The sequence below is a fragment of the Amblyraja radiata genome, chromosome 1 (assembly GCF_010909765.2).
Source record: "Amblyraja radiata isolate CabotCenter1 chromosome 1, sAmbRad1.1.pri, whole genome shotgun sequence".
NCBI lineage: Eukaryota > Metazoa > Chordata > Chondrichthyes > Rajiformes > Rajidae > Amblyraja > Amblyraja radiata.
Genome location: NC_045956.1, coordinates 34,483,687 through 34,510,230, shown reverse-complemented (window position 1 = coordinate 34,510,230; position 26,544 = coordinate 34,483,687). Strand labels below are relative to the sequence as shown.

Genomic DNA, 26,544 nt, shown 5'->3' with positions numbered 1-26,544 from the left:
GATCGTCCCCTATCAATAACCCCTGCCTGCCTTCTCCCCTTATCCCTTGACTCCACTAGCCCCTAGAGCTCTATCTAACTCAGTGGTTCCCAACCTTTTTTTGGCCATGCCCCACCTAATCACCTCTAAAATCCTGATGCCCCCCCCCCCCCCCCCCCTTTTTTTTACCCCCCAAAAATATTTTACTCAGAATAACATCTGAAACATAAACTACATATGCTTACCTGATGGAAAATTCCAAAAAATAAAAATCAAACATTTGGACCCAGACCTCCTCAGTCGCGCTCAATTGCCCCCCTTAAAAATCAAATTGCCCCCCTGTGGGGCGTATGCCCCACGTTGGGAACCACTGATCTAACTCACTCTTAAATCCATCCAGTGATTTGGCCTCCACTGCCCTCTGTGGTAGGGAATTCCATAAATTCACAACTCTGGCTGAAAAAGTTTTTTCTCACCTCAGTCTTAAATGACCTCCCCTTTATTCTAAGAATTCAGTGACGTAGCAGGTCACTGAAAATTTTGCAGCGTGGCGCGGCTTGATGACGTATTGACTCGCGATGTTTTTTCAAATGTCGCAACTTTTTTTGTTGCCGCTGGATTTTGAAATGTTCAAATTCTTTTGGCAACCCTGATATGACGCCGGCAGTCGTTGAAAAAAATCGCGACTGCCGGCAATGTTATTGCCTCCATTCGGAATAAAGAGCAGCCCCCCTGAAGCAAAAACACTTGCTTTCTCATTTCATTTCCCAACCATGAGAATGGGCCCTTCGAGGCTCTTCTGCCGATCATCGAGATTATGGCTGATCTGTCTCAGCATCACTTTCTACACTTGCCTTGATTTAATAAGCAGAACCCTGCAGCTCTGTTTTGAATGAACTTTCCATGGCTCTCCAACCATGGACCTCTCTCTGAATAAAGACATTTCTTCTTGTCCATGATTGTGTCTCAGTGATAAATGGCTTTACCTTGTACTGAGAGTTAAAATTATAGTTACACAGCAAGGAAAGAAGCCCTTCAGCCCACCTTCATGCTGACCAAAGTGGCTTCCTGAGCCAGTCCTTTTTGCCTGCAAAAAAAGACAAACTGCTAGAGTAGCTCATCGGGTCAGACGGCTTCTCTGGAGAACATGGATAGGTGAAGTTTTGGGTCAGGACCCTTCTTCAGACAATAATCTAATGCTCTCACTGTTCTTTGATTTGTTTTAAAATCCAAGGTTTATGTAATTTCATTCATAGACCTCTGGGATTACACACCTGTGATTGTGTGAGAAGGAACTATAGATGCTGGTTTACACCGAAGATAGACACAAAATGCTGGCGCAACTCAGTGGGACAGGCAGCATCTCTGGATAGAATGAATGTGTGACGTTTTGGGTCGAGACCCTTCTTCAGACTGACTTGTGACTCATTGATACAGAATTTAGTTGGGATATGGTAGCACGGTATTTAGAAGCCAGAGGGTGGCTGCTACTGAATAAGAGAATTAAGGTTCAGAATGTCAATCTCCTCCTCCCCCCCCCCCCCCCCCCCCCCCCATACACATTCTCCCAAAATGATGCCTGACCCGCTGAGTTAATCCAGCACTTTGTCTTTTTTTGTAAACTTGTATCTGCAGTTCATTGTATCTGCTTTTGCCTGTGTTTGGCCCATATCCCTCTTAACCATTCCTGCATATGTACCTGTCCAAATGTCTTTTAAATGTGATATTTGCACTGCCGCACCACCTCCTCTGGCATCTCGTTCCATATATCACCATCCTCTGTGTTGGCGACACTCCCCTTTCGCTTTACACCTAGTTTTAGACTCTCCTACTTTGTGACTCTTGTGTCTTGACCTCACAGGCAGGGCCTGAGACCTTCCTCCATGCAGTTTGTTGAGTCCTTTAATAACTGACAATCCAGGATTCACCTGTTAATTTGCTTGAGGCTGGTTATTGGAGATTGTATGTCTGTCCTGGGAATGGTATGTCACGAAAGGCAGCAGCTGATTTTTCCCAGCAAATCGGGCTTCCACCACTGTCACCTCCCAAAGTGACTGAGCTGAGGTTGCTCTTGAATACAGGTGTGCCGGGGGGGGGGGGGGGGGTCATCTCCTTTATCATGGCTCGGTACTTGAAACAAATGACTGAAATAAACATGCATGCTGAAGCAGTGAGCAGGTCAGTTAGCATCTATGGAGGAAGAAATACTTTACGTTTTGGATTGAAAGAAAATCAAAGTTTTAAGTTGCTAAGAAGGTGAGCAGAGGGAGAGGGGACAAAGGAATATCTGAAAAAGAGAGACCAGGAAGTGACAGTAAGCAGTTTAAGTGACAGTAGGGAAGGTTAGTGTTAGTGTAGTATTTCTAAATGTAGGCTGTAGAAAAGGTCCAGTCGGTCAGGGTGTGCTAATGGAGAGAGAAAACAGACCTAATACTTGCATCACAGTGGCCAGTTCTACTGAATCATTGTTTGGTTGTTCATGGACTGACAGAATTGGAAAGCATAGAAGAGGGTTTAAAGGAGATCAAATTTACATTGCATGGTTTCAAGCGTTTAAATTCTGCCTTATCTCTCATTGCTTTTGGTAACTCTGCTCTTTCATCCTGTGCCAATTCTTAATCACCTCTTTGATTATCACCAGTAATTGGAACCTGCTTAAAAGGCTGCCTTTGCATTTTTAGGTGTTTTGTGAATTGGGTTTTCTTGCCTGTGGATACGGAGTTATCCTGTTAAACAGTCAAGTCAGAACATAATTTTACATACTCAAGGTTGGAAAATTACATCAAGTAAATCTCGATTTAAGTATGTGAAAGATTCCAGTGGGTTTTACTGGGAGTCCTACAACAAATTTGAAATTGATGTTATAGCATGAAATAGTTAAAATGAGCTTTGCTAAGTTGCCTGCAGACTTCATGATCATTGTTCATGGCTAATTTGACCCATCAAATATTGTGCCTAATTAGTTAGCAAACAAAAACTGATGATCTTACTGTCCTACACCTTCCATGAGTATTTAAAGTATGCTGCAGTCTCTGCTTCCGATTCATTGTGGGATCCAGGATATCCTTGTACACACTTTCCCCAGCATTTGTGTTCAGTCTTTCCCCAGTAAATGCTTCATTATTTTAGCTGCTTGTAGCTGAGTTACCTTAAATTGGATAATTCAATGTTCATACCATTGGGATGCAAGCTACCATGAGGTGCAAATTATGAGGTGTCGTCCCTTCAGTTTGCATATGTCCTCGCTCTGGCTCCGTGTCTCATACCGACCTCTCTGTCATGGTCCTCCATTGGCAGAGGAAGGCCACACACAACTGGAAGAACAGCACCTCATAATCTGCTTGGGTAGGAGGTGGTTGAGGCAGGGCCAGTCTCAACTTTTAAGAAACATTTAGACTGGTATATGGATAGAGTACGTTTAGAGGGATATGGGCCAAATGCAGACAGGTGGGATTGGTGTAGATGGGGCATGTTGGTCAACGTGGGGGAGTCACTGTGGTGGATGTTCATGTTAAAATGTGTTTTTTGAGTGATCTGTTGCGTTTAATTGTACGACTGACCTGGCCAATGAAATTCCTCGTATGTTGCAAAACATACTTGGCGAATAAAGTGTGATTCTGATTCTGATATTGGGTGAGTTGGGCCGAAGGGCCTATTTCCACACTAAAACTCTATGACTCTCTAAAGCAAAATCTTGCACTGCATTCAGTTGTAGATGAATAAGAACATTTGCATCAGAATACTATTCATTGATTATGTTTTAGATGAAAATGTAAACATTGGCGTAGAGTGATACAGTGTGGAAACAGGCCCTTCGGCCCAATTTGCCCACACCGGCCAACAATGCCCCAGCTACACTAATCCCATTTGCCTGCGCTTGGTCCATTTCCCTCCAAACCTATCCTATCCATGTACCTGCCTAATGTACCTGGCATGATTCACAGATTTGCGGATGACATTAAAATATGTGGTAGAGATGGTAAAGATGGTTATCATGAATTACAGTGGGATCTTTAGTTTAGTTTAGAGATACAGCGCAGAAGCAGGCCCTTTGGTGCAATGAGCCCGCATTGACCAGGGATAATATTGCACATTAATAGTATCCGACCCACACTAGGGATAATTTACAGGGCTAAAAGAGTTTAATTCAGAGATGCGTGAGATCAAACTAGGGCAGGACTTTCACAAAACTAATTGGTAGAGCCCTAGGAAATGTTGGTGAGTAGAGGGACACAATTCCCCAAAAGTGGCAATCCAGGTAGAAAGCGTGTTCAAGAAGACTTGTGGCACGCTGGCCTTCAGTTAGGGAATTGAGTATAGAAGTTGGGACATTGTTTTGCAGTTGTACAGTACATTGGTGAGGCGGCACCTGGAGTGTTATGTTCAGTTTTGGTCACCCTTCGACAGGAATGATGCCATTAAGATGCAAAGAGTGCAGGGAAGATTTGCTAGGATGTTGGCAAGACTCAAAGGCCTGAGCTATGAGAAGAGGTTGGGCAGGCTTGGACTTAGTTCCTTGGAGTGAGGAAGCTCTGAGGTGAACTTAGGTGTATAAAATCATGAGGGGGATAGACTACATGCAGTCTTTATCCCAAAGTAAGGGAATCCAAAACTAGAGGTCTATGTTCCCCCAGGCTAGTTATGTATATGCCCCAGTGCACGTTCTCATCTGAAGGTGGCAGATTGATATTTTGACTGACAGACCTCCACGCTGACCATCAATGGTGAATAGTGCAGGGAACAAAGCTCTTACCCATTTCTACTTGATGCTAATTGGGGCGTGAATCCCACCATGCATTGTGAAGTCAATAACTAGCTGCTTCATCCTGCTGACATTGAGGGATACGATATTGTTCTGAGTACTATCTCCTTTCTGTACTCTGCCTCTTCAATGTTTGCGATTCGGCTCACCACATCTGCAAACTAGTAGATAGAGTTAGAGCCAATTTTGGCTATAGTCATGAGTGTACAGGGGGTGGAGTAGGGGACTGAGGGTGCACGGTGTCCTTGTGGGACACGGGTGTTAAGAATGATGTGGAGGAGGAGGTGTCACCTCTCTTCACTGTGGTCTGTGAGTTAAGGATCCTGTGGCAGAGGTCAGTGCTGACTCCTAGGACTAGGAGTCTGGTGATGAGTTTGTGGGGGAGGGGGGTAGGGTAAGGGGGAAATTGTTTCTTAGTTGCTTCCTGGCGAGGATGCGACTAATTCTCCGAGAAGCATCCTCGCCTCCCCCCTCCTCATGGCCTACCAGCTGGATCGGAGCGGCCTTTCCTACCGGAGACCGGACCAGAGCTACTACAGCGGCGGCACGGCGCTGGATTCACCGAGGAGCGGGCGATACCTACCTGGATCGCCGTTTGGAGCTCCGGAGTGTTGGGCCTGCAGCATCGACATCATGGAGCTGTGGTTCGAGGAGATCCCTACACGGGAGGCGCTGGCCGACATCGCGGAGTCCTGGGACCCTTTGCCGAGGGCCGCCAGTGTTGAGTCTCTGCCCATCGCGGCCTGGGGACGTCAGGAGCTGCGGACTCTGGTGGGAAGCGGCCGTTTTGGAGGTCCAAGCCGCTGAGGTTGGCCTCCAGTCCCGACGTCGAAGAGCCAACATTCCGGCGAGCGGGCCTGAGCGGCGGGCTGCCCGTAGCAGCGACTGCGAAGGGCTCCGGAGGCCCCAACCACGGGTGAACATCGAAGAAGAGACTGACTTTGGTGCCTTCCCTCACAGTGGGAAACCTTTGATTCTGCTGCGTGGGGATGTTTTATGTTTAAATCTATCGTGTGTTGTGTTCTTTATTTTAGTGTATAGCTGTGTGGTGATCACATTTCACTGTGTCATCTGGCACATGTGATAAGTAAATGTATCTTGTATCTTGTAGATACTGAGGTTCCGTCTTCAGAATCATACAGACGAGCATGAGAAGACGAGTTGGCTCAACCCATAATAAAAGACACGTGGGATGAAAGCTTACAATATATAAATCACAGCTTGTTAAATGCTAGACACTCCTTGATACAATTTAAAATATTATATAGACTACATTATTCGAAGGCAAAATTAAATAGGATTTTTCCAAATATTTCCCCTCTGTGATAAATGTCAATTTCAAGAAGCCAACCTATACGCATACCTTTGTAACGTATAAAAATCCAAAATCTTTGGGCGGACATTTAAAAAATTATTTCTGAAGTTATCAATATCCAACTGGACCCAGAGCTAAAATTAATAATATTAGGAGTATCAGAGCATAGCACAAACTTTACAATAAGTCAGAGACAATTTCTTGATTACAGTCTAATAACTGCAAAAAAATTAATACTAAAATTTTGTGAAAAACCAGCAGTCCCCATAATTAAAATGTGGATTACGGAAATGACTGAGACCTTGCATTTGGAAAAAATAAGATTTGTCTTAATTGACAAACCAGAATTATTTGTTCAAATATAGTCTCCATTTATTGAATTTTTGAAAAAGTGAATTGGTTTAACACAAAATCAGGGTTGAAAACTGAGTTTGGGATTGGATGAATAGTGATATTCAACATTTCCTGGATCTATCTCCACAATCTTGTTATTGGTAGTTTCCTTTTGCGTCACCTCTTTTTCTCTATTAGTTTCTCTCATCTTTTTCTCTCTTTATCTTTATTCTTTAAAAAAAATAATGTATAAAAAACTGAAGCTATGTAAGAAATTTGTAATTAAATTGTCGCTTACTATTATTTGTACAATACAATACAATACAATTATTTGTATACCTGCTTCTAATAAAAATATATTTAAAAAAAATAATCTTCAGTTGCTGGGAATCTGAAATGAAAACAGGAAATGCTGAGAACCCTCAGCAGATCAGTTACCGTTTTAGATTGAAGACATTTCACAGACATTCCCTTTGTCCTATCCAGTTCTCCCACCATCTTCTCTGCAAATTACATTTTCAACCTATTTCTAGTTCAAATGAAGGATGTTGGGCCTGAAACATTAAATCTGCTTCTCTGCACAGATATTACCTGACTTGATCAGTTCAGCATTTTCTCTCTTCATCTTCCATTGCCTCTCCCCTTATTCCCTTTGCATGGCTAGAACGATTACTGATCGTTTCTTCATAAAAAGTATTTGTATATTGAGTCCATGAAAGGAGCTAGAGAGAAAAAGGGGAATTACAGACCAGTTAGCCTGACCGGTGGTGGAAAAGATGCTGGAGTCAATTATTAAAGAGGTAATAATGGGGCATTTGGATGGCAGTAAAAGGATTAATCCAAGTCAACATGGATTTATGAAAGGGAAATCATGCTTGACTAATCTTCTGGAATTTTTTGAGGATATGGCAAGTAAAATGGATGAAGGGGTGCCAGTGGATGTAGTGTATCTAGACTTTCAGAAAGCGTTTGATAAGGTCCCGCACGGGTCACTGGACTAAAATTATAGCACATGGTATTCGGGGTTGGGTGTTGACATGGATAGAAAATTGGTTGGCAGATAGGAAGCAAAGAGTAGGAGTGAACGGGTCCTTTTCAGGCAGTGGCGAGTGGAGTGCCGCAAGGCTCGGTGTTGGGGCCGCAATTGTTTACCATATATTAATGATTTGGAAGAGGGAATTAGGAGCAACACTGGCAAATTTGCAGAATGCACAAAGCTGGGTGGCAGTGTGAACTGTGAAGAGGATGTTAGGAGGTTGCAGGGTGTCCTGGACAGGTTGAGTGAGTGGGCAGATACGTGGCAGATGCAGTATAATATAGATAAATGTGAGGTTATCCACTTTGGCGGCAAAAACAAGGGGGCAGATTATTATTTCAATGGGGTTAGGTTAGGCAAGGGGGAGGTGCAGCGAGACGTAGACGTCCTTGTACACCAGTCACTGAAAGTTGGCGTGCAGGTACAGCAGGCAGTGAAGAAAGCTAAATTGAATGTTGGCCTTCATAACCAGAGATTTCAGTATAGGAGTAAAGAGGTTCTTCTGCAGTTGTATAGGGCTCTGGTGAGACCACATCTGGAGTATTGTGTCCAGTCTTGGTCTCCTAATTTGAGGATGGACATCCTTGTGATTGAGGCAGTGCAGCGTAGGTTCACGAGATTGATCTCTGGGATGGCGGGACTGTCATATGAGGAAAGATTGAAAAGACTAGGCTTGTATTCATTGGAGTTCAGAAGGATGAACTCTCTTATCTTATAGAAACATATAAAATTACAATATAAAATAACTTATAGAAACATATAAAATTACAAAAGAACTGGACAAGCTAGATGCAGGAAAAATGTTCCCAATGTTGGGCGTCCAGAACCAGGGGCCACAGTCTTAGAATAATGGGGAAGCCATTTAAGACTGAGGTGAGAAAAAACTTTCACCCAGAGAGTTGTGAATTTTTGGAATTCCCTGCCACAGAGGTCACTGGATGGATTAAAGAGAGAGTTAGATAGAGCTATAGGGGCTAGTGGGATCAAGGGATATGGGGAGAAGGCAGGCACGGGTTATTGATTGAGGACGATCAGCCATGATCACAATGAATGGCGGTGCTGGCTCGAAGGGCCTCCTGCACCTATTTTCTATGTTTCTATGATTAAATAAAATTCTGAAAATTCACAAAGTCTGGAAGATAAAACAGAAAAGCTTGGAAAGGCTCAGCAGGTCAGGCAGCTTCTGTGCAGGGATAAACAGCTATGTGTTTTTATTTGCTGTAACTGCCACCTACTATATAGCATTGACTGTATAATGAAACATTTGTAGCTAGGTCCTGTAGCTTAGTATGAGATTGTTGCACCACCTATCACAAAATCTGCAATATATTATTATGGCAGTGGCATGTAGATAGAAACAAAGCACGGGTTTTCTGTACACGTTGTTGCCAGTGTGTTTTTCAAAAGTATACTGTGCATACTCACACACATTCACGAGACTGATAAGATAATGAATATATCATGTGACACAAATCACACCATTCTGGTACTGAGTTCTTAAAGGTACACAACACTGCTCTTCCCTTAGAATAGAAAATAACTTGTAAATTAGCCAAACAAGAACAATTTTATAAATTTAATCTGATGACTGGTTTATGCACTCTTTCTGATCTCCTGAGTGGTTTAGGGGGAGTGTCCTGTTGTGGTTCTGAATGAGAGTCAGTTATGGCTCTAATGTGAGTCAAGTTTCGGATCATTTACCTTTGTCTCCATATTCTTTGGAACTTCGGATCTTACATCTGAACTTTGAATAATACCAAAGTCTGACAAATCTGCTTATTCGTCTATTCTTTGCTCTTGAGCTGGTTCATCCCTTGCTGGGATCATGTGGTTTATGTGCACATTTCCTCCAATTTCTACCAAGTACCTCCTGGTACCACACACTTCAACTACTGTTCCCACCTCCCATTTATTTGCTTTGTAAGGTGAGCTGAGAACACAAACCTACGTATTGAACCTACGTTCTTTTTTACTTCTACCATTATGACATTTCTGATCAGAGTGTTTGTGTTCAACCTTAGGTTAAGTAAAACTAAACTCAATCTAGTTCCGAGCCCCTTTTCGTGAGAAGGTCAGCTGGCGTGAATCCTGTGGTAGATTGTGGCATGGTATGATATTTTGAGCAAAAAATTAGCTAGCCCCTGTGACATTCATGAAATTTTCAAACAGTGTAGCATGAAATTGTGGGTCATTGTCAGTGACAAGCTCTACAGGTAAGCCATGACACGCAAAGATAGACCCCAAAGATTAGAAAGATGACAGGGGATCTTAATGAAACATATAAGATTATTAAGGGATTGGACACGCTAGAGGCAGGAAACATGTTCCCGATGTTGGGGGAGTCCTGAACCAGGGGCCACAATTTAAGAATAAGGGGTAGGCCATTTAGAACAGAGATGAGGAAAAACTTTTTCACCCAGAGAGTTGTGAATCTGGAATTTTCTGCCTCAGAAGGCAATGGAGGCCAATTCTCTGGATGTTTTCAACAGAGAGTTAGATAGAGCTCTTACAGATAGCGCAGTCAAAAGATATGGGGAGAAGGCAGGAAAGGGGTACTGATTTGTGGATGATCAGCCATGATCACAGTGAAGGGCTCGAAGGGCCGAATGGCCTACTCCTGCACCTACTGTCTATTGTCAATGCTGTGGCAGGAGAACTGCCCATCGCTGCATTCTCGGGGCTGCCTTTGTAGGTATTGCTGACAGAGGACCAAGCATAGTGAGAAGTGGCTTATGATCTGTAACTGGGGTGAATTTCCTACCCAGCAGACTGATGAAGTTTCTTGATCCCAAAGATGATACTAAGGGCTTTCCTGATTTGTGAATAATTACGCTCACTCTTGGTAAGTGTGCATGATGCCAATGGTATAGGCTTGTTCATGTTCCATTACACGTGAAATCACAGCTCCTACCCCACAACTAGATGCATCACAAGTTAACTTCAACTCACGATTTGTATCGTAGTGAAGCAGTAATACATCACTGGTCAAGCTTTTCTTACCATGCATCATGAGCATTTTGTTGCTCTTTAGATCATTCCCAGTTTTCATATTTTTTCAACAACTTGTGAAGAGGAGCTAGCTTTGTTACTAACTTTGTTACTAACTCCGGTAAAAAGCGCGAGCAATACTGTACCATACCCAGGATGGAGCGAAGTTGAGACTCATTTTGTGGTGTTGGGGCATTTGTTATAGCTTCAGTTTTTCTCTCCACTGGTTGTAGTCCACGTTGATCCACTTTCAAACCAAGATACACTACTTCTGTCTGTAAGAATATACATTTGCTTCTTTTCAACTTTATATTGTGATCATCAAGCCGTTTCAACACTTCGCTGAGTATCTTCAGATTCTCATCATTCGTAGCAGTCGCAATCAGTAAGTCATCCTGATTGCTCCAACAATGTGCTATTCCTTGCCGAATCTTGTCCATTGTAGCTTGGAAGATATTTGTGGTGCTGACTTTGTGGTGCTGTGGGTGTAGGAATACATGCCCGTGTGTGTGTTTATTGTGAGGTACTGTTGGCTCCGCCGATCAACATTTAGCCACAGAGCTGCCAAGTAGTACGGATTTTCCGTATTTTGTACGGAAATGCGATAAGAATACGGATGTACGGATTTGCTTTGTTAAATACGGATTTTTTTTAAATCGGCCCGACTTCCTGTTTCATCTTGCTGTTTAAAAAAATGCAAGGATATAAGTAATACTGTACCTCTAAAAATTATAGTGGATTAAATCTATTAGTATTTTAAATGTCAAGATCTGGATGATTATTTTTGTCAAGCTTTGATCTGCCTCTCCCGCTCCAGGTTTACACAGCGCTGTCAGTTTAGCGCGTGGGAATTTAAACTAAGAGCTGTCTGGTTCTAAAAATAGTGCTACCAGCTGGAGCGCTATGGGCATTACACATAGCGCTATGGGCGTTATACATAGCGCTATGGGTCACAGACTGTTCGGGGAGGGAGGGAATAAGAGAGGGTGGGAGAAAAAAAGGAAGGAGAGGCAGGAAGAGAGGGATGGAAAGGGGAAGGGAGAGAGAGGGAGGGAGGGAGAGGTCAAACGCAGTAGACAGGTTCCTCTTCGGGTAGAATCCTGGTGTGTGTTTGCTCACCCTTTGTGCCATCGTAGCTCTCCTTGAACATGGCAACATCAGTTTCTGCAACAACTAATCCAGTTGTGTTTGTGCTTCGACTTGGAATATAGAATTTCAGTCTAGGTTCAGTACACAGAGCCAATATTTGCACATCAACGTTGGCCTATTGACATATTTTGCGATAACTAAGTCAAGTCAAGTTTATTTGTCACATACGCGTACAAGATGTGCAGTGAAATGAAAGTGGCAATGCCTGCGGATTGTGCAAAAAACTACAGAACAGAATAGAACAGAATCAGTATTTACATATTACGGAAAAAAACAACAATTTTAAAAAGACACAACACAACAGTAAATTGGTACAGTAAATTAGCCCCTGCTGAGATAAGAGTTTACAGTCCTAATGGCCTGTGGGAAGACACTCCGTCTCATCCTCTCTGTTTTCACAGCATGACAACAGAGGCATTTGCCTGACCGTAGCAGCTGGAACAGTCTTGCTGGGGTGGTAGGGGTCCCCCATAATGTTGCTGGCTCTGGATCTACACCTTCAGATGTATAGTTCCTGCAGGGGGGTGTGGAGTTCCCATAGTGCGTTCGGCCGAACGCACTACTCTCTGCAGAGCCTTCTTGTCCTAGGCAGAGCAGTTCTCCAATCAGATTGTGATGTTGCCGGACAAGATGCTTGCTACAGCCCCCGAGTAGAAGCACTGAAGGATCCTCAGAGAGACTGAATTTCCTCAGCAGTCTGAGGAAATGAAGTAGCGGGTACGTCGGAGCTCAGGGACGTCTCTTAGTGCTAACGGCAGGTACTAGGGAGGGCTCGTTAATGGCAGGTAAGCACGGGAAGACTCGTGAAGATTTTTCAACATGATGAAAAATGTCCACGAGAGTTCCGACGAGTGGCCATTACCTTAATCTCCGAGTTCGAATCAGGGCAAACTCGGGAGAACTCTTGGAATGAACTCGTACCGTGGGACAGGGGTTTACGTCTTCCTTTCCAGACCCACCATTGGCAGTTCATCACTCTCTGAATGTTCTTTGGGGTTATGAAACCCATATGTTTTGTTTTGTCGAGCCTTTTGTTTTGCTTTGTCCTGTGATGGTGCTCTGCATGCTGATGCAATATGGCCTTTCTTTTGACAGTTGCAGCAGTTCTTCAACTGGCACTTGTTCGGTTTGTGTTGACTATTGGATCGATAGCACCTATCTGTGCTTTCCCCAGAACTTAGCTGTGAAGGCCTTTTCCCTGTCTTGTCATGCTTTCGTTTTGAACTGCCTTTTGACTATGCCAATATGTGTTGGTTGAAACTCATCTTCACTTTGAGATGCCACCTCCTTGGCCAAGGCAGTTTTGCATGCCAAATCAAAGGTAAGGGCTGGTGTGTTCAGTAATTTTGATTGGATTTGCTTTTCCAGCAATCCACATACAAATTTATCATGCACAGCTCAATCCAGAAATGTCCCAAAATGGCAGTGTAGAGACAAGTTCTTCAATGTGATAAAGTACTCACCCACTGTTTCATCAGACTTCTGGTTTCTTGTGTGAAATTTGTAACTTTCTGCAATTTCTATGGGCTTAGGGTTGAAATGAGCACCAAGTGTAGAAACAACAGAATCAAATGAAACATGTCTTGCTTTCTCTGGGGCTAGAATGTTGGTGAGAGTTGCATAAACTTCAGGACCAATTTCAATTCATAGAATAGCCCTTTTGCACCCCTGGCTGTGTGCTCTTACCTGCACTTGATCACCATCCTCGGTTTCTTCAGCTTCATTAATGTAATTTGCATTAAAATACATTTCCATTCGCTCACAGTTCGAAGTAAAGGTTACCCTGTTCTTGTCGAAAGTCCCAAGTCGGCCGATGTATCCCAAGGACGTCATCTTGGCATGTAAATACAACACAAATATAGCCTGACTATCTCTAGATGATTCGTACAGCTGCTGTTTTACACTACAGTCCCATGCATAGAAAGATCTGCTGTCTATCATGTTCAGTTCACAAACAACTCCATATTTGCTGTTTAAAATGTTAAACAATACCTCATACTGCAAAACAATCCTGCACTGAATTTAAAGATTGAGTTCACAAACGCCATCCAATCTTCATCGCCATTTGTAAGATATTACGGCAGTGGCATGTAGATAGAAACAAAGCGCAGGTTTCCAGTGTTGCCGGTGTCGGTCTATATTTTTTTAAAGTACACTGCGCATACGCATACATATTCACGAGACTGATAAGGAAATCAATAGATCACATGCCACAAATCACACCAGTCTGATACTCAGTTCTTAAAGGTACACTACAAAATCCCATGGTTCCAAAAATTGTGAAACATTTAGTAGGTCTAATTTTTATACTTGTCGACGTTAATCAGTCTAACAAACTAGCAAAAGGATGAGGCAGTGGTAGAGTTGCTGCCTAGCAGCGCCAGGGACACAGGTTCATTCCTGACTATAGGTGTTGTCTGTATGGAGTTTGCACATTCTCTCTGTGTCCCTAGTGTGTAGGATAGAACAAGTAAACGGGTGATCATTGGTTGGAGTGGATTAAGTGGGCCGAAGGGCCTGTTTCCAAGGTATATCTCTAAACTAAACTAAGCAATGGAATATATAGAACAGTATGCAAAACTCTTGGGCGGGGAGCCTGCAAACATTAAAACCCAAGGTTTATAAATGGAAGACTTACGTATTGTGCTAAATGTTGCTATCTGATAGTACATTAAGATACCGAGTATGAACAACTGCAAGGAGAGAAAAGGGAGCAAGCAGGCTTTTGTGGGAATGTGTATTGAACAATCGGTTTAAGGCCCTATGCATGCAACATCCCAATAATTTTTTGTTTGGCTCAAGGATTAGACACTTCCACAATGAGAAGTGAATATTATAATTGTAGATAATTTTGCTGCAAGTAATAGATTAACCATTTTGATCTATATTTTTCTACTGCAGTCATGGGTAGTAGAATATAGTAAAGGATACTCCTATTTCATAATTCAGAAGCTTGACACTTTTTAAAAAGTCATTTGTCTTGGTATATCTAGAGGCTTGTAGGTGAGCTTAATAAGAAGATTAAATAGCACAGACTAGGCCAGCTTGGTCTAGTTAGTCCATGCAATTGTTTGTATACAGTCATTGGAGCTGCTTCCTACTCTTTATCTAATTCTTTCTGTTTATCCTTCTGATCCTTCCTCTGTCGTGTTTCTCCATCTTCTTCATTACTGCTGTTCAACTACTCAATTACCATCTCATTTTTATGATCTTTTATTTAAAATAAAAGTGTTTTTTTAAACACTTTAACTTCCCCTCCTATTCCCACACTGACCTTTCTGTCCTGGGCCTCCTCCACTGTCAGAGTGAGGCCCAAAGCCTCAAAGAAGCAGCATCTCATATTTCGCATGGGCAGCTTACAACCCAGTGGTATGAGTATTTACTTCTATACCTTCAAGTAACCCTTGCTTTCCCTCTCTCCATCCCTCCCCCATCCTACTTCTCCAACTATGTGTTGGAAAGAACTGCAGATGCTGGTTTAAATCAAAGGTAGACACAAAATGCAGGAGTCACTCAGCAGGGCAGGCAGCTCTCTGTCCCGTTGAGTTAGTCCAGCATTTTGTGTCTACCTACTTCTCCAGCTAGTTTCATTGTCCTACTGATTAGATGTTACTGATTGTATGCCTCATTGTTGCCTTCCCTTCAGCTAACAATGATCCATTCTATATTTTTCTTGAACTTTGTCCACTTTGATCTGTGTTTTCACATCTTACCCTTCCATATCTCTATTTCTCCTTCTCCTTGACTCTCAGTCTGAAGAAGGGCCCGAAATGTCACCCATACCTTCTCTCCAGCAATGGTGCCTGACCGCTGCGTTACTCCAGCATTTTGTATTTTATCTTCGGTGTAAACGAGCATATGCAGTTCCTTGCTACACACGTAGTGCAGTAAACCACTGATCATCTTCACTCGGGAGGGGGGGGGGGGGGGGGGGGGGGGGGTTGTATCGGGTCTGGAATGAACTGCCAGAGGAAATAGTTGAGGTTGCAGAGGTGCAAGGGGATATAGAAAAACCAAGTAGATGAGAACCTGGTGGAATTTGAAATGGAAGGAAATGAGATCATCCACTTTGTTTTATTTTTCAAATAGTGACAGATTGGATAGTATTAATATTCAGAGCTGTGCTTGTACACAAGTCACTGAAATATGATATGTAATTGTACCGAGCGACTACCAAGGCAATGGTATTTAGCTTTATTACCAGAGAATTTGAATATAGAGTAAAGGAGTCTAATTGCAATTTATAGAGGGGCCTGGGTGAGACCACGCCGGGAGTATTATTCATAGAGCTGTATAGCATGGAAATAGGCCCTTCGGCCACATTGTCCAGTCTGAACAAGTTAGCATATTGTAGCAATGTTTCAAAATTTTGAGATTTAAAAAATCAAGTCTGCAATTTACACCATCAGATAAAGCATAAAAATAAGTTTAATTTGACACCTAATTCACTTTCATATCTTCAGTATTAAAAAGGTTATGGCCATTTTCATACTCGGAAATTAGCATCTTGTTCCCTGTTGCTTTTCCATTGACTTAACTCAAAAGCTGTGATCAAGGACAGTCAAAAGCCCATAACTTTCTTAAAAATTAAGAGGACTGAATGACATTTTCAGTTATTATAGATTGAAGCATTCTGAAACAAATATGAAACAATCTTACTTGGATGACCTGAAATTAAAGCATATAATTAGTTAGTTACCTAATTGTAGCTAATTACAAAATTCAATTACTAGATCTAAACATCTATCCATTTCTTAAGAAAAGGCCATTTTTAAATAGCCTAAGTGTCCAAATAACATTCACACAAGAATTCACAATATAACATGATTTTTAAATCTCATTGTCATGAATTTATAGGCCAAATGGAAGGAATTTAGTGTTTAATTCCTGTAAATTAATGGCCATTTTAATCATCTTGTGAGTGGGATTTTGTGGAACGCGATCGATTGGAACGTTGCATTTGCGGTGAATTTAAACCACATATCGGCAGGAAAAATACTACTGGTTGGTATGGGGCCTGTCACCTTTTCGCAACGTGAAATTGTGATTAAAGGCATCCTAAGAAGCACGTTTATATGTAAAAATAAACGCCGTGCCTTGCTTTGTCCCCTACGTGAGAACCGTCCAGTTGTCGGCGTCGACGGCTTTAGAAGACGATTTTAATTTTACTCCTGCTATTAAATAATCCAGCGCTATTTTTAATAAACTTAATAAAACGGCAGTCGGAGCGATTTTTCTTAAGCAACTAAACAGCCTGACAAAGATCGATTTGAACAGGCTGAATTAAAACAGCTGGGCTTGTATACTCTCGAGTTTAGAAGGATGAAAGGGCATCTTATTTAAACATATGAGATTATTAAGGGTTTGGACACGCTAGAGGCAGGAAACATGTTCCCGATGTTGGGGGAGTCCAGAACCAGGGGCCACAGTTTGAATATAAGGGGTAAGCCATTTAGAACGACGACGAGGAAACACTTTTTCTCACAGAGTTGTGAATCTGTGGAATTCTCTGCCTCAGAGGGAGGTGGAGGCCGGTTTGCTGGATACTTTCAAGAGAGAGCTAGATAGGGCTCTTAAAGATAGCGGAGTCAGGGGATAAGGGGAGAAGGCAGGAACGGGGTACTGATTGTGGATGATCAGCCATGATCACATTGAATGGCGGTGCTGGCTCGAAGGGCCGAATGGCCTACTGCTGCACCTAGTGTCCATTGCCACTGCCTGCCATTCTAACAGGGACCCATTTATTCCTACTCTTGACTAGTGGGGTACCGCAAGGCTCAGTGCTGGGACCCCAGCTATTTACAATAATTTATTAATGATTTGGACGAGGGAATTGAATGCAACAAGTTTGCAGATGACACGAAGCTGGGGGGCAGTGTTAGCTGTGAGGAGGCTGCAAGATGACTTGGATAGGTTGGATGAGTGGGCAAATGCATGGCAGATGCAGTATAATGTGGATAAATGTGAGGTTATCCACTTTGGTGGCAAGAACAGGAAAGTAGACTATTATCTGAATGGTGGCCGATTAAGAAAAGGGGAGATGCAACGAGACCTGGGTGTCATGGTACACCAGTCATTGAAAGTAGGCATGCAGGTGCAGCAGGCAGTGAAGAAAGCGAATGGTATGTTAGCATTCATAGCAAAAGGATTTGAGTATAGGAGCAGGGAGGTTCTATTGCAGTTGTACAGGGTCTTGGTGAGACCACACCTGGAATATTGCGTACAGTTTTGGTCTCCTAACCTGAGGAAAGATATTCTTGCCATAGAAGGTTCTTGCCATAAAAGTACAGAGAAGGTTCACCAGACTGATTCCTGGGATGTCAGGACTTTCATATGAAGAAAGACTGGATAGACTTGGCTTGTACTCGCTAGAATTTAGAAGATTGAGGGGGGATCTTATAGAAACTTACAAAATTCTTAAGGGGTTGGACAGGCTAGATGCAGGAAGATTGTTCCCGATGTTGGGGAAGTCCAGAACAAGGGGTCACAGTTTAAGGATAAGGGGGAAATCTTTTAGGACCGAGATGAGAAAAACATTTTTCACACAGAGAGTGGTGAATCTCTGGAATTCTCTGCCACAGAAGGTAGTTGAGGCCAGTTCATTGGCTATATTTAAGAGGGAGTTAGATGTGGCCCTTGTGGCTAAAGGTATCAGGGGGTATGGAGAGAAGGCAGGTACAGGATACTGAGTTGGATGATCAGCCATGATCATATTGAATGGCTCGAAGGGCCGAATGGCCTACTCCTGCAACTATTTTCTATGTTTCTGTTTCCTGTCTGCCAACCAATTTTCTATCCATGTCAATACCCTACCTCCAATACCATGTGCTCTAATTTTGCCCACTAATCTCCTGTGTGAGACCTTATCAAAGGCTTTCTGAAAGTCCAGATACATTACATCCACTGGCTCTCCTTCATCATTTTACTTGTCACATCCTCAAAAATTCTAGAAGATTAGTCAAGCGGGATTTCCCCTTCATAAATCCATGCTGACTTGGATCAATCCTTTTACAGCTATCCAAATGTGCCGTTATTACTTATTTAATAATTGACTCCATCATCTTCCCCACCACCGATGTCAGGCTGTTCTGAAGAAGGGTTTCGGCCCGAAACGTCGCCTATTTCCTTCGCTCCATAGATGCTGCTGTACCCGCTGAGTTTCCCCAGCAATTTTGTGTACCACCGATGTCAGGCTAACTGGTCTATAATTCCCCGTTTTATCTCTCACTCCTTTCTTGAAAAATAACTACCCTTCAATCCACAGGATCCACAATTTCTAGAGCCACCTCCTTGAGTACCCTGGGATGCAGACCATCAGGCCCTGGGCCAATACTATTTCTCGCCTAATGAAAGTTTCTTTCAGTTCCTTTGTCTCCCTAGATCCTCTGTCCTCTAGTACATCTGGGAGATTGTTTGTGCTTTCCTTAGTGAAGGCAGAACCAAAGTACCTGTTCAACTCTTCTGCCATTTCCTTGTTCCCCATAATAATTTCCCCTGGTTCTGTCTTCAAGGGACCCACATTTGTCTTTACTAATCTTTTTCTCTTAACATACCTAAAGAAGCTTTTACTATCCTTCTTTATATTCTTGGCCAGCTTACGCTCGTACTTCATCATTTCACCCCGTGTTGCCCTTTTGTTACCTTCTGTTGTCCTTTGAAAGTTTCTCAAATCTCTAGCTTTCCGCTACACTTTGCTATGTTATACACCTTTTCTTTTAGTTTTATTCCTTCCCTTGTCAGCCACGGTTGCCTCTTACACCCCTTAGAATCTTTCTTCTTTGGAATGAAATTATCCTGCATCTTCTGGATTATGCCCAGAAATTGCTGCCATTGCTGTTCCACCCTAATTCCTGCTAGATTCCTTTTCCAGTCGACCTTGGCCAGCTCCTCTCTCATGCCTTTGTTTCAACTGCAACTCTGACACTTCTGATTTAACCTTCACCCTCTCAAATTGCAGATTCAAACTTATCATATTATGTTCACTACCTCCTACTTTACCTTGAGTTCCCTTATTAAATCTGGAGTTTCCTAACAGTATTACATACTTTTCTATGTAATGAAGAGGCTCGTGGTCTGAATATCGGGTGAATGTTGATTAAAAGTTAAATGATGAGGGGGGAGAATAGCTTGGAATGAAAGTGGAATCCTACTTCAAGGAGGTTCAGCAATGGAAACAATGTGCTGGGATTAAGTAACTGGTGGCCTGATAATACTAATTTTTGTCCATTCTGCATGGCTGTGGTGCAGTCATTTCCTGGGTGCCCTTAATTTTCCCTTCACTTTTGGTTAATAGATGATTGAATCTTTTCCTCCCCAACCCCTCTCTCCCCTCCCTCAACCACCACCCCTTTATATGTTGGTGCTTAAATGTATTCTATTGCCTTGATGTGCTAGTATTTATGGTTAAATTCAGAGGTTCAACGATGTAAAGTGTTTGTCTTTAATTGAAATCCATCAAAATGTAAAATTATGCCTCTTTTGTTTACTTACAGGTACAACAGATTAGCACGGGAATGGACTCAGAAATATGCAATGTGATACCTGATACATTGGAGTTCAAATATCTTGCATCATAGCTGGAATAAACTTTTAAATGACTGATTTATGATTTTCCTATTTGGCTGCCCCCTTGTAAGATCACATCTTTCATGCCCCTCGTTCCACCTCCTAACCCTCCTGGCCCTCTCCTTGCCCTTCCTGCTCCACCCCATTCACATGCTCTTGTGAGAAGGCAGTTTAGTACTTTGTGCTTGGAACGACCACTCTGGACTTCTAATGTAGTTTCATCAATCATCTGAAATTTTGACCTCCTTTATATATGGAGCATGTGGTAAGTGGCCAATACCTTCATAATAACTTGGTTATGAGTTTTAAAACATTCTCATTGAAATAACAGTCCTGATTTATATGTGAAATTAAATGAGTCATCTTCATTATTAAGGGATTGCTGCATTAATGGGACAGCATCTTTCATTTTCCCCAAATAAAATGGTATTTGAGTCTATTTACTTCATGCTCATAACTTTGTTATGGATGCTGGATTGGTTCAGAATGTTATAACGTCGGCATTAATTAAAATATATGCTGTATTTTATGCATGTTAATAAAAGGAATGACTTAAGGTTTTTGTTGGTTTTACGCAGAATAGAAATGGAAGTTACTGTCTCTTAATCTTCCTCCTCAAGCGAACAAACAAATCATTTTGTAAATTTCATTTACAGTACTGCTTTTTAAAAAAAATAAATACAACTATCAGTTGATCTGTTTTCCACAACACTTTTACATGGCACTGAGTTACGGTTTTCATCTTTCGGTAGACTGATCAACTCATAGCTTGTATTCATTGGGTTTTTCTTTTAATAAAGTTGCATAAATCATTGTTTGAGCAGCCTGGATGAATGGGGTACAACCTTTTAAGGTACAGCTATGATAAAGTGATAATATCTTTAGTTGATAGCTTTTAAGGTTACTTATGAAAACTGGGTGTGACCTTGAACGGCTTGTCATGGTGCATTGGAACAGTTTTGCCAAACAATGCAAGCCAGTCATTTTTAAATGCTCTCTCTTGGTTCTTGGAGTATCCTATTATACATTGTGTTCATGCCTACATAGGGCTACAATAATTATTTTTTTAGTTGAAAATTTAAAGAAAAATGTAGTTCCAGAAATTGTCATCTGTAAGCATAGTTTGGATTCGGGTGTAGATTGAACAACATGTAACATGCAGTCTTCTGCTGCTATATTTTATATACTTGCTCAAAGCTATATTATGGGATTGTTGATGATGTTTACAGTTAGTCTTGTTGAGAGACTGGCTCTTTATTATTAAATAATGATTTGATTATTGGAAGCCAGAAACTGTAACTTGAAATGAATCTGTTCCCATCTTCAACAGTCGCTCACTTTCTCCACATTTGTGTTTACAATCTCAAAGAATCTGTGATTTAATTTGTCTACAAGGAAGAAGGAAGATAATTATGAAAATCAGTACGTGCTTCAATTTTAAATCTTTTTGGTGTGTAGATATTATTGGCATAAGAATTTGGAACATGATTTTTATATAAACTGTAAATCTCAAGGCAGTAATTAAAATGTTACTATAATAAAGATGCAGCAAGGGTTTCAAAGCTATCTAGAAATGCATTCTGGACTAGCAAAATTGGATTTTACTTTCAAACATTGCAAATATTTAGCCTTAATTTCTGGAGTTTTAATTTGTACTGCTAATTTCATTTCTTTCCTGGCAATTACTATGCCTATGGTTTATGTAAACTTAGTCCATAGTTCTTGTTTTCAACTTTATTTAATCCTACACACATATTTGTAGATATTGTAACCTATGGAAAACTCTTGTTTGGGGGGGGGGGGGGGGGGGGGTTGAATGAGGTGACATGGTAGTTTATCAGGATGCTTGCCATAGCTTTGGGCAAATTGCCCAATGTGGTAAATATTCCCGTGCAAGTCCAGAATTCTCCCCGTACAGCAATACGGCAGCTTCAGTATTCTGAAATTTGATGCAACATCAAATGTGTAAAAACAACGGTAATGTCGTGGGTTTAAATGATCAGATTTGCTCTAACTACTGCTTTCCAGACTAAATTGTCGTCAGGTGCTGCAAGACTTTAATTACTTTAAATCTAAGATTTCTGCATTCCTCTTTTCATTAATACGTTTTTCTCAATGCCAGAATTTTCTAGGGCTGAAATATATTTTCTTTTCCCTTCCCAAATCATCCTCCTAGATCTAGTTTAGCTGTAATCTTGTTCCAAATGTAACAATTTTGGACCCAAATCACCAATGCTGCAGGTAAGGGGATAAGGATGGACTCTGGTAACTTGGGGAATATCTACGAACCTGGGGAAGGGGTGGTAGGGAGGGAAGGGGGGGGGGGGGGGGGGGTATATAGTGCAAGCTGCCAGAGGAGGTAGTTGAGGCAGGTACTATAACAACATTAAAATACTTTTGGGCGGGTACATGGATAGGAAAGGTTTAGAGGAATATGGGCCAAAAGCGGATGGAGTATCTTGGTTGGCATGGGTGAGTTGGGCTGAAAAGCATGTCTTTGTGTTTCATGACTGCCCTGTGACCTACGATATCAGTATTTAATTCAACACATTTCCATACATTGACTCCTGCAGTGGATTTTATGCATGTTTATTTATACACTGTAAATAGAACACTACCACACAGGAGCAGGCCCTTTGACAGATAATATCTATGCCGAACTTAATGCCAAGACTATCACATCTATCTGCACATGATCTATATCCCTCCATCCCCTATATATATGCCAATCCAAAAATCTCTAAAATGTCTCACATCTGCCTCAATTACCACCTCTGGCAGCGCATTCCAGGCACTCGCTGCCCTCTGTGTTTTTTTTTTTTTAAACACATGCCCGCACATCTCTTTTAACCTTTGCCTATCTCACTTTAAAGCCATGCCTTCTAGAGTATTAGACTTTTCTATCCTGGGAAAAGGAGTGACTGTCTACCCTATCTATGCCTCTCGTATATATACTTCTATCAGGTCTCCCTGAAAAATCAGGCATTCCAGCAAAAACAATTCAAGTCCGTCCAACCTCTCCCAGTAGCTAATATTCCCTAATCCAATAATAATTCTGCTAAACCTCTATACCTTTTTTTAAAAGCCTTCACATCCTGTAGTGGAGCAACCAGAACTTCACACAATACTAACCAAAGTCCTATAAAGCTGCATCATGATTTATACTCCAAGCTATGAAAGCAAGCATGCCTTATGTCTTTACCACTATCTACTTGTGTTGTCATTTTCTGGGAGTTGGCCTCCCAAAAGTGCAACACCTTATGCTCAGATTAATATCTGCCATTTCTGTAGCTGATCCATATCCTGCTATATGCTTCAATCTTCCTCGCAGCCCGCGACCCCAGCAATCTTGAACAGGAAAGAACTGCAGGTGCTGGTTTAAATCGAAGGTGGGCACAAAATGCTGGAGTAACTCAGCGGGACAGGCAACATCTCTGGAGAGAAGGAATGGGTGATTTTTCAGGTTGAGACCCTTCTTCAGCCAACATCAGTCTGAAGAAGGGTCTCGACCCGAAACATCACCCATTCCTTCTCTCCAGAGATACTGCCCGTCCCGCTGAGTTACTCCAGCATTTTGTGTCCCCAGCAATCTTGATGTCATCTGCAAATTTTCTAATCTGCTTAATTACTGGTTAATAAGTTTGTAGATGATACAAAGATTACAGACCTCCAGCCTGAATATTTATTATCCTTCCACCACAATCCTCTGTCTTCTATCTGTAAGCCAGTTCCGCATCCTTACTACCAAGTCACTATTAATCCTGTGCATCTTAATCGTCTGGGTCAGCCGAGCATGGGGGACTTTTTCCTCACTAAAATCCATGTAGGTAACATCAACCCAACCGTCATCAATCACCTCCAAAAACTTGATCATGTTAGTAAGACATGATCTGCTGTGCACAAAGCCATTCTCTTCCAAATGAGAATAAATTCTATCCTATCCAGAAGCATCCTTTCCATTAGTTTTCACTGTGACGCAAGGCTACCCGGCTTATAATTCCCTGGATTTTAATACTTTCCTCCTTAAATAAGGAACATATTTAAGACTGGACATCTCAAGTCCAGTCTTGAGAGACATCGTCTATGGTTAGAGAAGACGCAAATCTCTCAATAAATTGTGATCAGTCCTCCAGGTCTTGAGGATTTAACTACCTCTGGGGCCCCAACACCGCCACCTCCTCCCATGTCAGTATTATGTACATTTTCTGGTTGCAATTGTTCAGACACTGAAATTGATTGGAACAGCTGGAGGCAAACTTTACAATGGCAGAGGTAGGATATCATGGGGAAGGGTCCAGACCAGTTTCATAATGTCACTGTCCTTTTTGAAAATGTAACATTGCTTGGCCAAGAACCTATTTGGGTTGGAGTGGCCTTCTGGTAATTGTAGACATTCAACTCGGGGCAGAGATGAGTGCAGCCACTGTGTCGAAGGAGAAGGTGTTTGGAGAAGCTGAAAGATTTGAAGATGGATAAGTTAATTGGACCAGATGGACTACACACCAGACTTCTGAAAGAGGTAGCATTATGGAGGCATTAATAGTGATATTTTAAGAATCACTAGTCAGAAATGGTTCCAGAGGGCTGGAAAATCACAAATGTAACTAATGTGTAAAGGGAGCAAGGCAAAAGAAAGGGAATTACAGGTCAGTTAGTCTGACAAGTGGTGGTAAGATTTTAGAGTATTATTAACAATGATATATTGCATTACTTAGAAGCATGTGATAAAATAGGCCAAAATGAGCATGGTTTGGTGAAGGGGAGATCTTGCCTGACAAATCTGTTGGAATTATTTTAGGAATTAACAAGCAGGATAGACAAAAGAGAGTCAGTGAACATTGTTAACTTGGATTTTCAGGTCTTTGATAAGGTGCCACATGTGAGGGTGCTAAACAAGCTAGGAGTCCATGGTATTAGATGCAAGGTACGAGAATAGATAAAAGATTAACTGACTGGCAGATGGGGAAGAGTGGGAAGGAAGGGAGGCTTTTTCTGGTTGGAGATCGGTGACTCATGATGTTCCTAAGGGGTCGGTATTGGGTCCACTACTTGTAAATGATCTGGATGATCATTAGACTATGATAATTGGAATAGATGGCTTTGTGGCCAGGTTTGAAGATGATATGAAGATTGGGGCAGGTAGTGTTGAGGAACTACCTGAGTTACTATCTCGTTTAAATCTATCAACTAATGAAAGGCCTGGATAGAAGCCATTCAGCCCTGAGCCATTCAATATGATCATGGCTGATCATCCAAAATCAGTTACCCGTTCCTGCTATTTCCCCACATCCCTTGATTCCCCAAGAGGTAAATCTAACTCTTGAAAACATCCAGTGAATTGGCTCCACTGCGCAGAAAATTACAGATTCACAACTGGCTGAAAAAGTTTTTCCTCATCCTAAATGGCATACCCCTTATTCTAAAACTGTGACCTCTGGTTCTGGACTCCCCCAGCATGGGGAACATTTTTCCTGCATGTAGCCTGTCCAATCCCTAAGAATTTTATATATCTCCTCTCATCCTTCTGTAAGATCCCCTCTCACTCCAGTGAATACAAGCCCAGTCGACCCATTATTTCATCATTTGACAATCCAGGGAATTAACCTCGTAATCCTACGCTGCACTCCCTCAGTCGCAAGAATGTCCTTCCTCAAAATTAGGAGACCAAAACTGCACACAAAACTCCCGGTACGATCTCACCAGGGCCCTGTCCAGCTGCAGTAGGACCTCCTTGCTCCTAAACTCAAATATTCTCGCAATAGAAACATAGAAAATAGGTTCAGGAGTAGGCCATTCCACCCTTTGAGCCTGCACTGCCATTCAATATGATCATGGCTGATCATCCAACTCAGTATCCTGTACCTGCCTTCTCTCCATACCCCCTGATCCCTTTAGCCATAAGGGCCACATCTAACTCCCTCTTAAATATAGCCAATGAACTGGCCTCAACTACTTTCTGTGGCAGAGAATTCCACAGATTCACCACTGTGTGAAAAAAAATAATTCTCATCTCGGTCCTAAAAGACTTCACCCTTATCCTTAAAGTGTGACCCCTTGTTCTGGACTTCCCCAACATCGGGAACAATCTTCCTGCATCTAGCCTGTCCAACCGGTTAAGAATTTTGTAAGTTTCTATGAGATCCCCCCTCAATCTTCTAAATTCTAGCGAGTACAAGCCGACTCTATCCAGTCTTTCTTCATATGAAAGTCCTGCCATCCCAGGAAACAGTCTGGTTAACCTTCTCTGTACTCTCTCTATGGCAAGAATGTCTTTCCTCAGATCAGAAGACCAAAACTGTACACAATACTCCAGGTGTGGTCTCACCAAGGCCCTGTACAACTGCAGTAGAACCTCCCTGCTCCTATACTCAAATCCTTTTGCTATTAATGCTAACTTACCATTCGCTTTCTTCACTG

The 26,544-nt window shown here is 42.0% G+C and overlaps 1 protein-coding gene across 1 annotated transcript in view; it reads left to right on the top strand.

Annotated features, from left to right (window-relative positions):
* The window catches only part of LOC116972577 (ubiquitin-conjugating enzyme E2 D3-like), a 54,795-nt gene extending 33,126 nt beyond the window's left edge, over positions 1–21,669 (top strand). The window contains exon 7 of the mRNA XM_033020397.1: positions 20,055–21,669. Within this exon, the coding sequence (XP_032876288.1) occupies positions 20,055–20,100 (46 nt within the window). The 3' untranslated portion in view covers positions 20,101–21,669. The remainder of the gene's footprint in view (positions 1–20,054) is intronic.
* Positions 21,670–26,544: the final 4,875 nt, after the last annotated feature.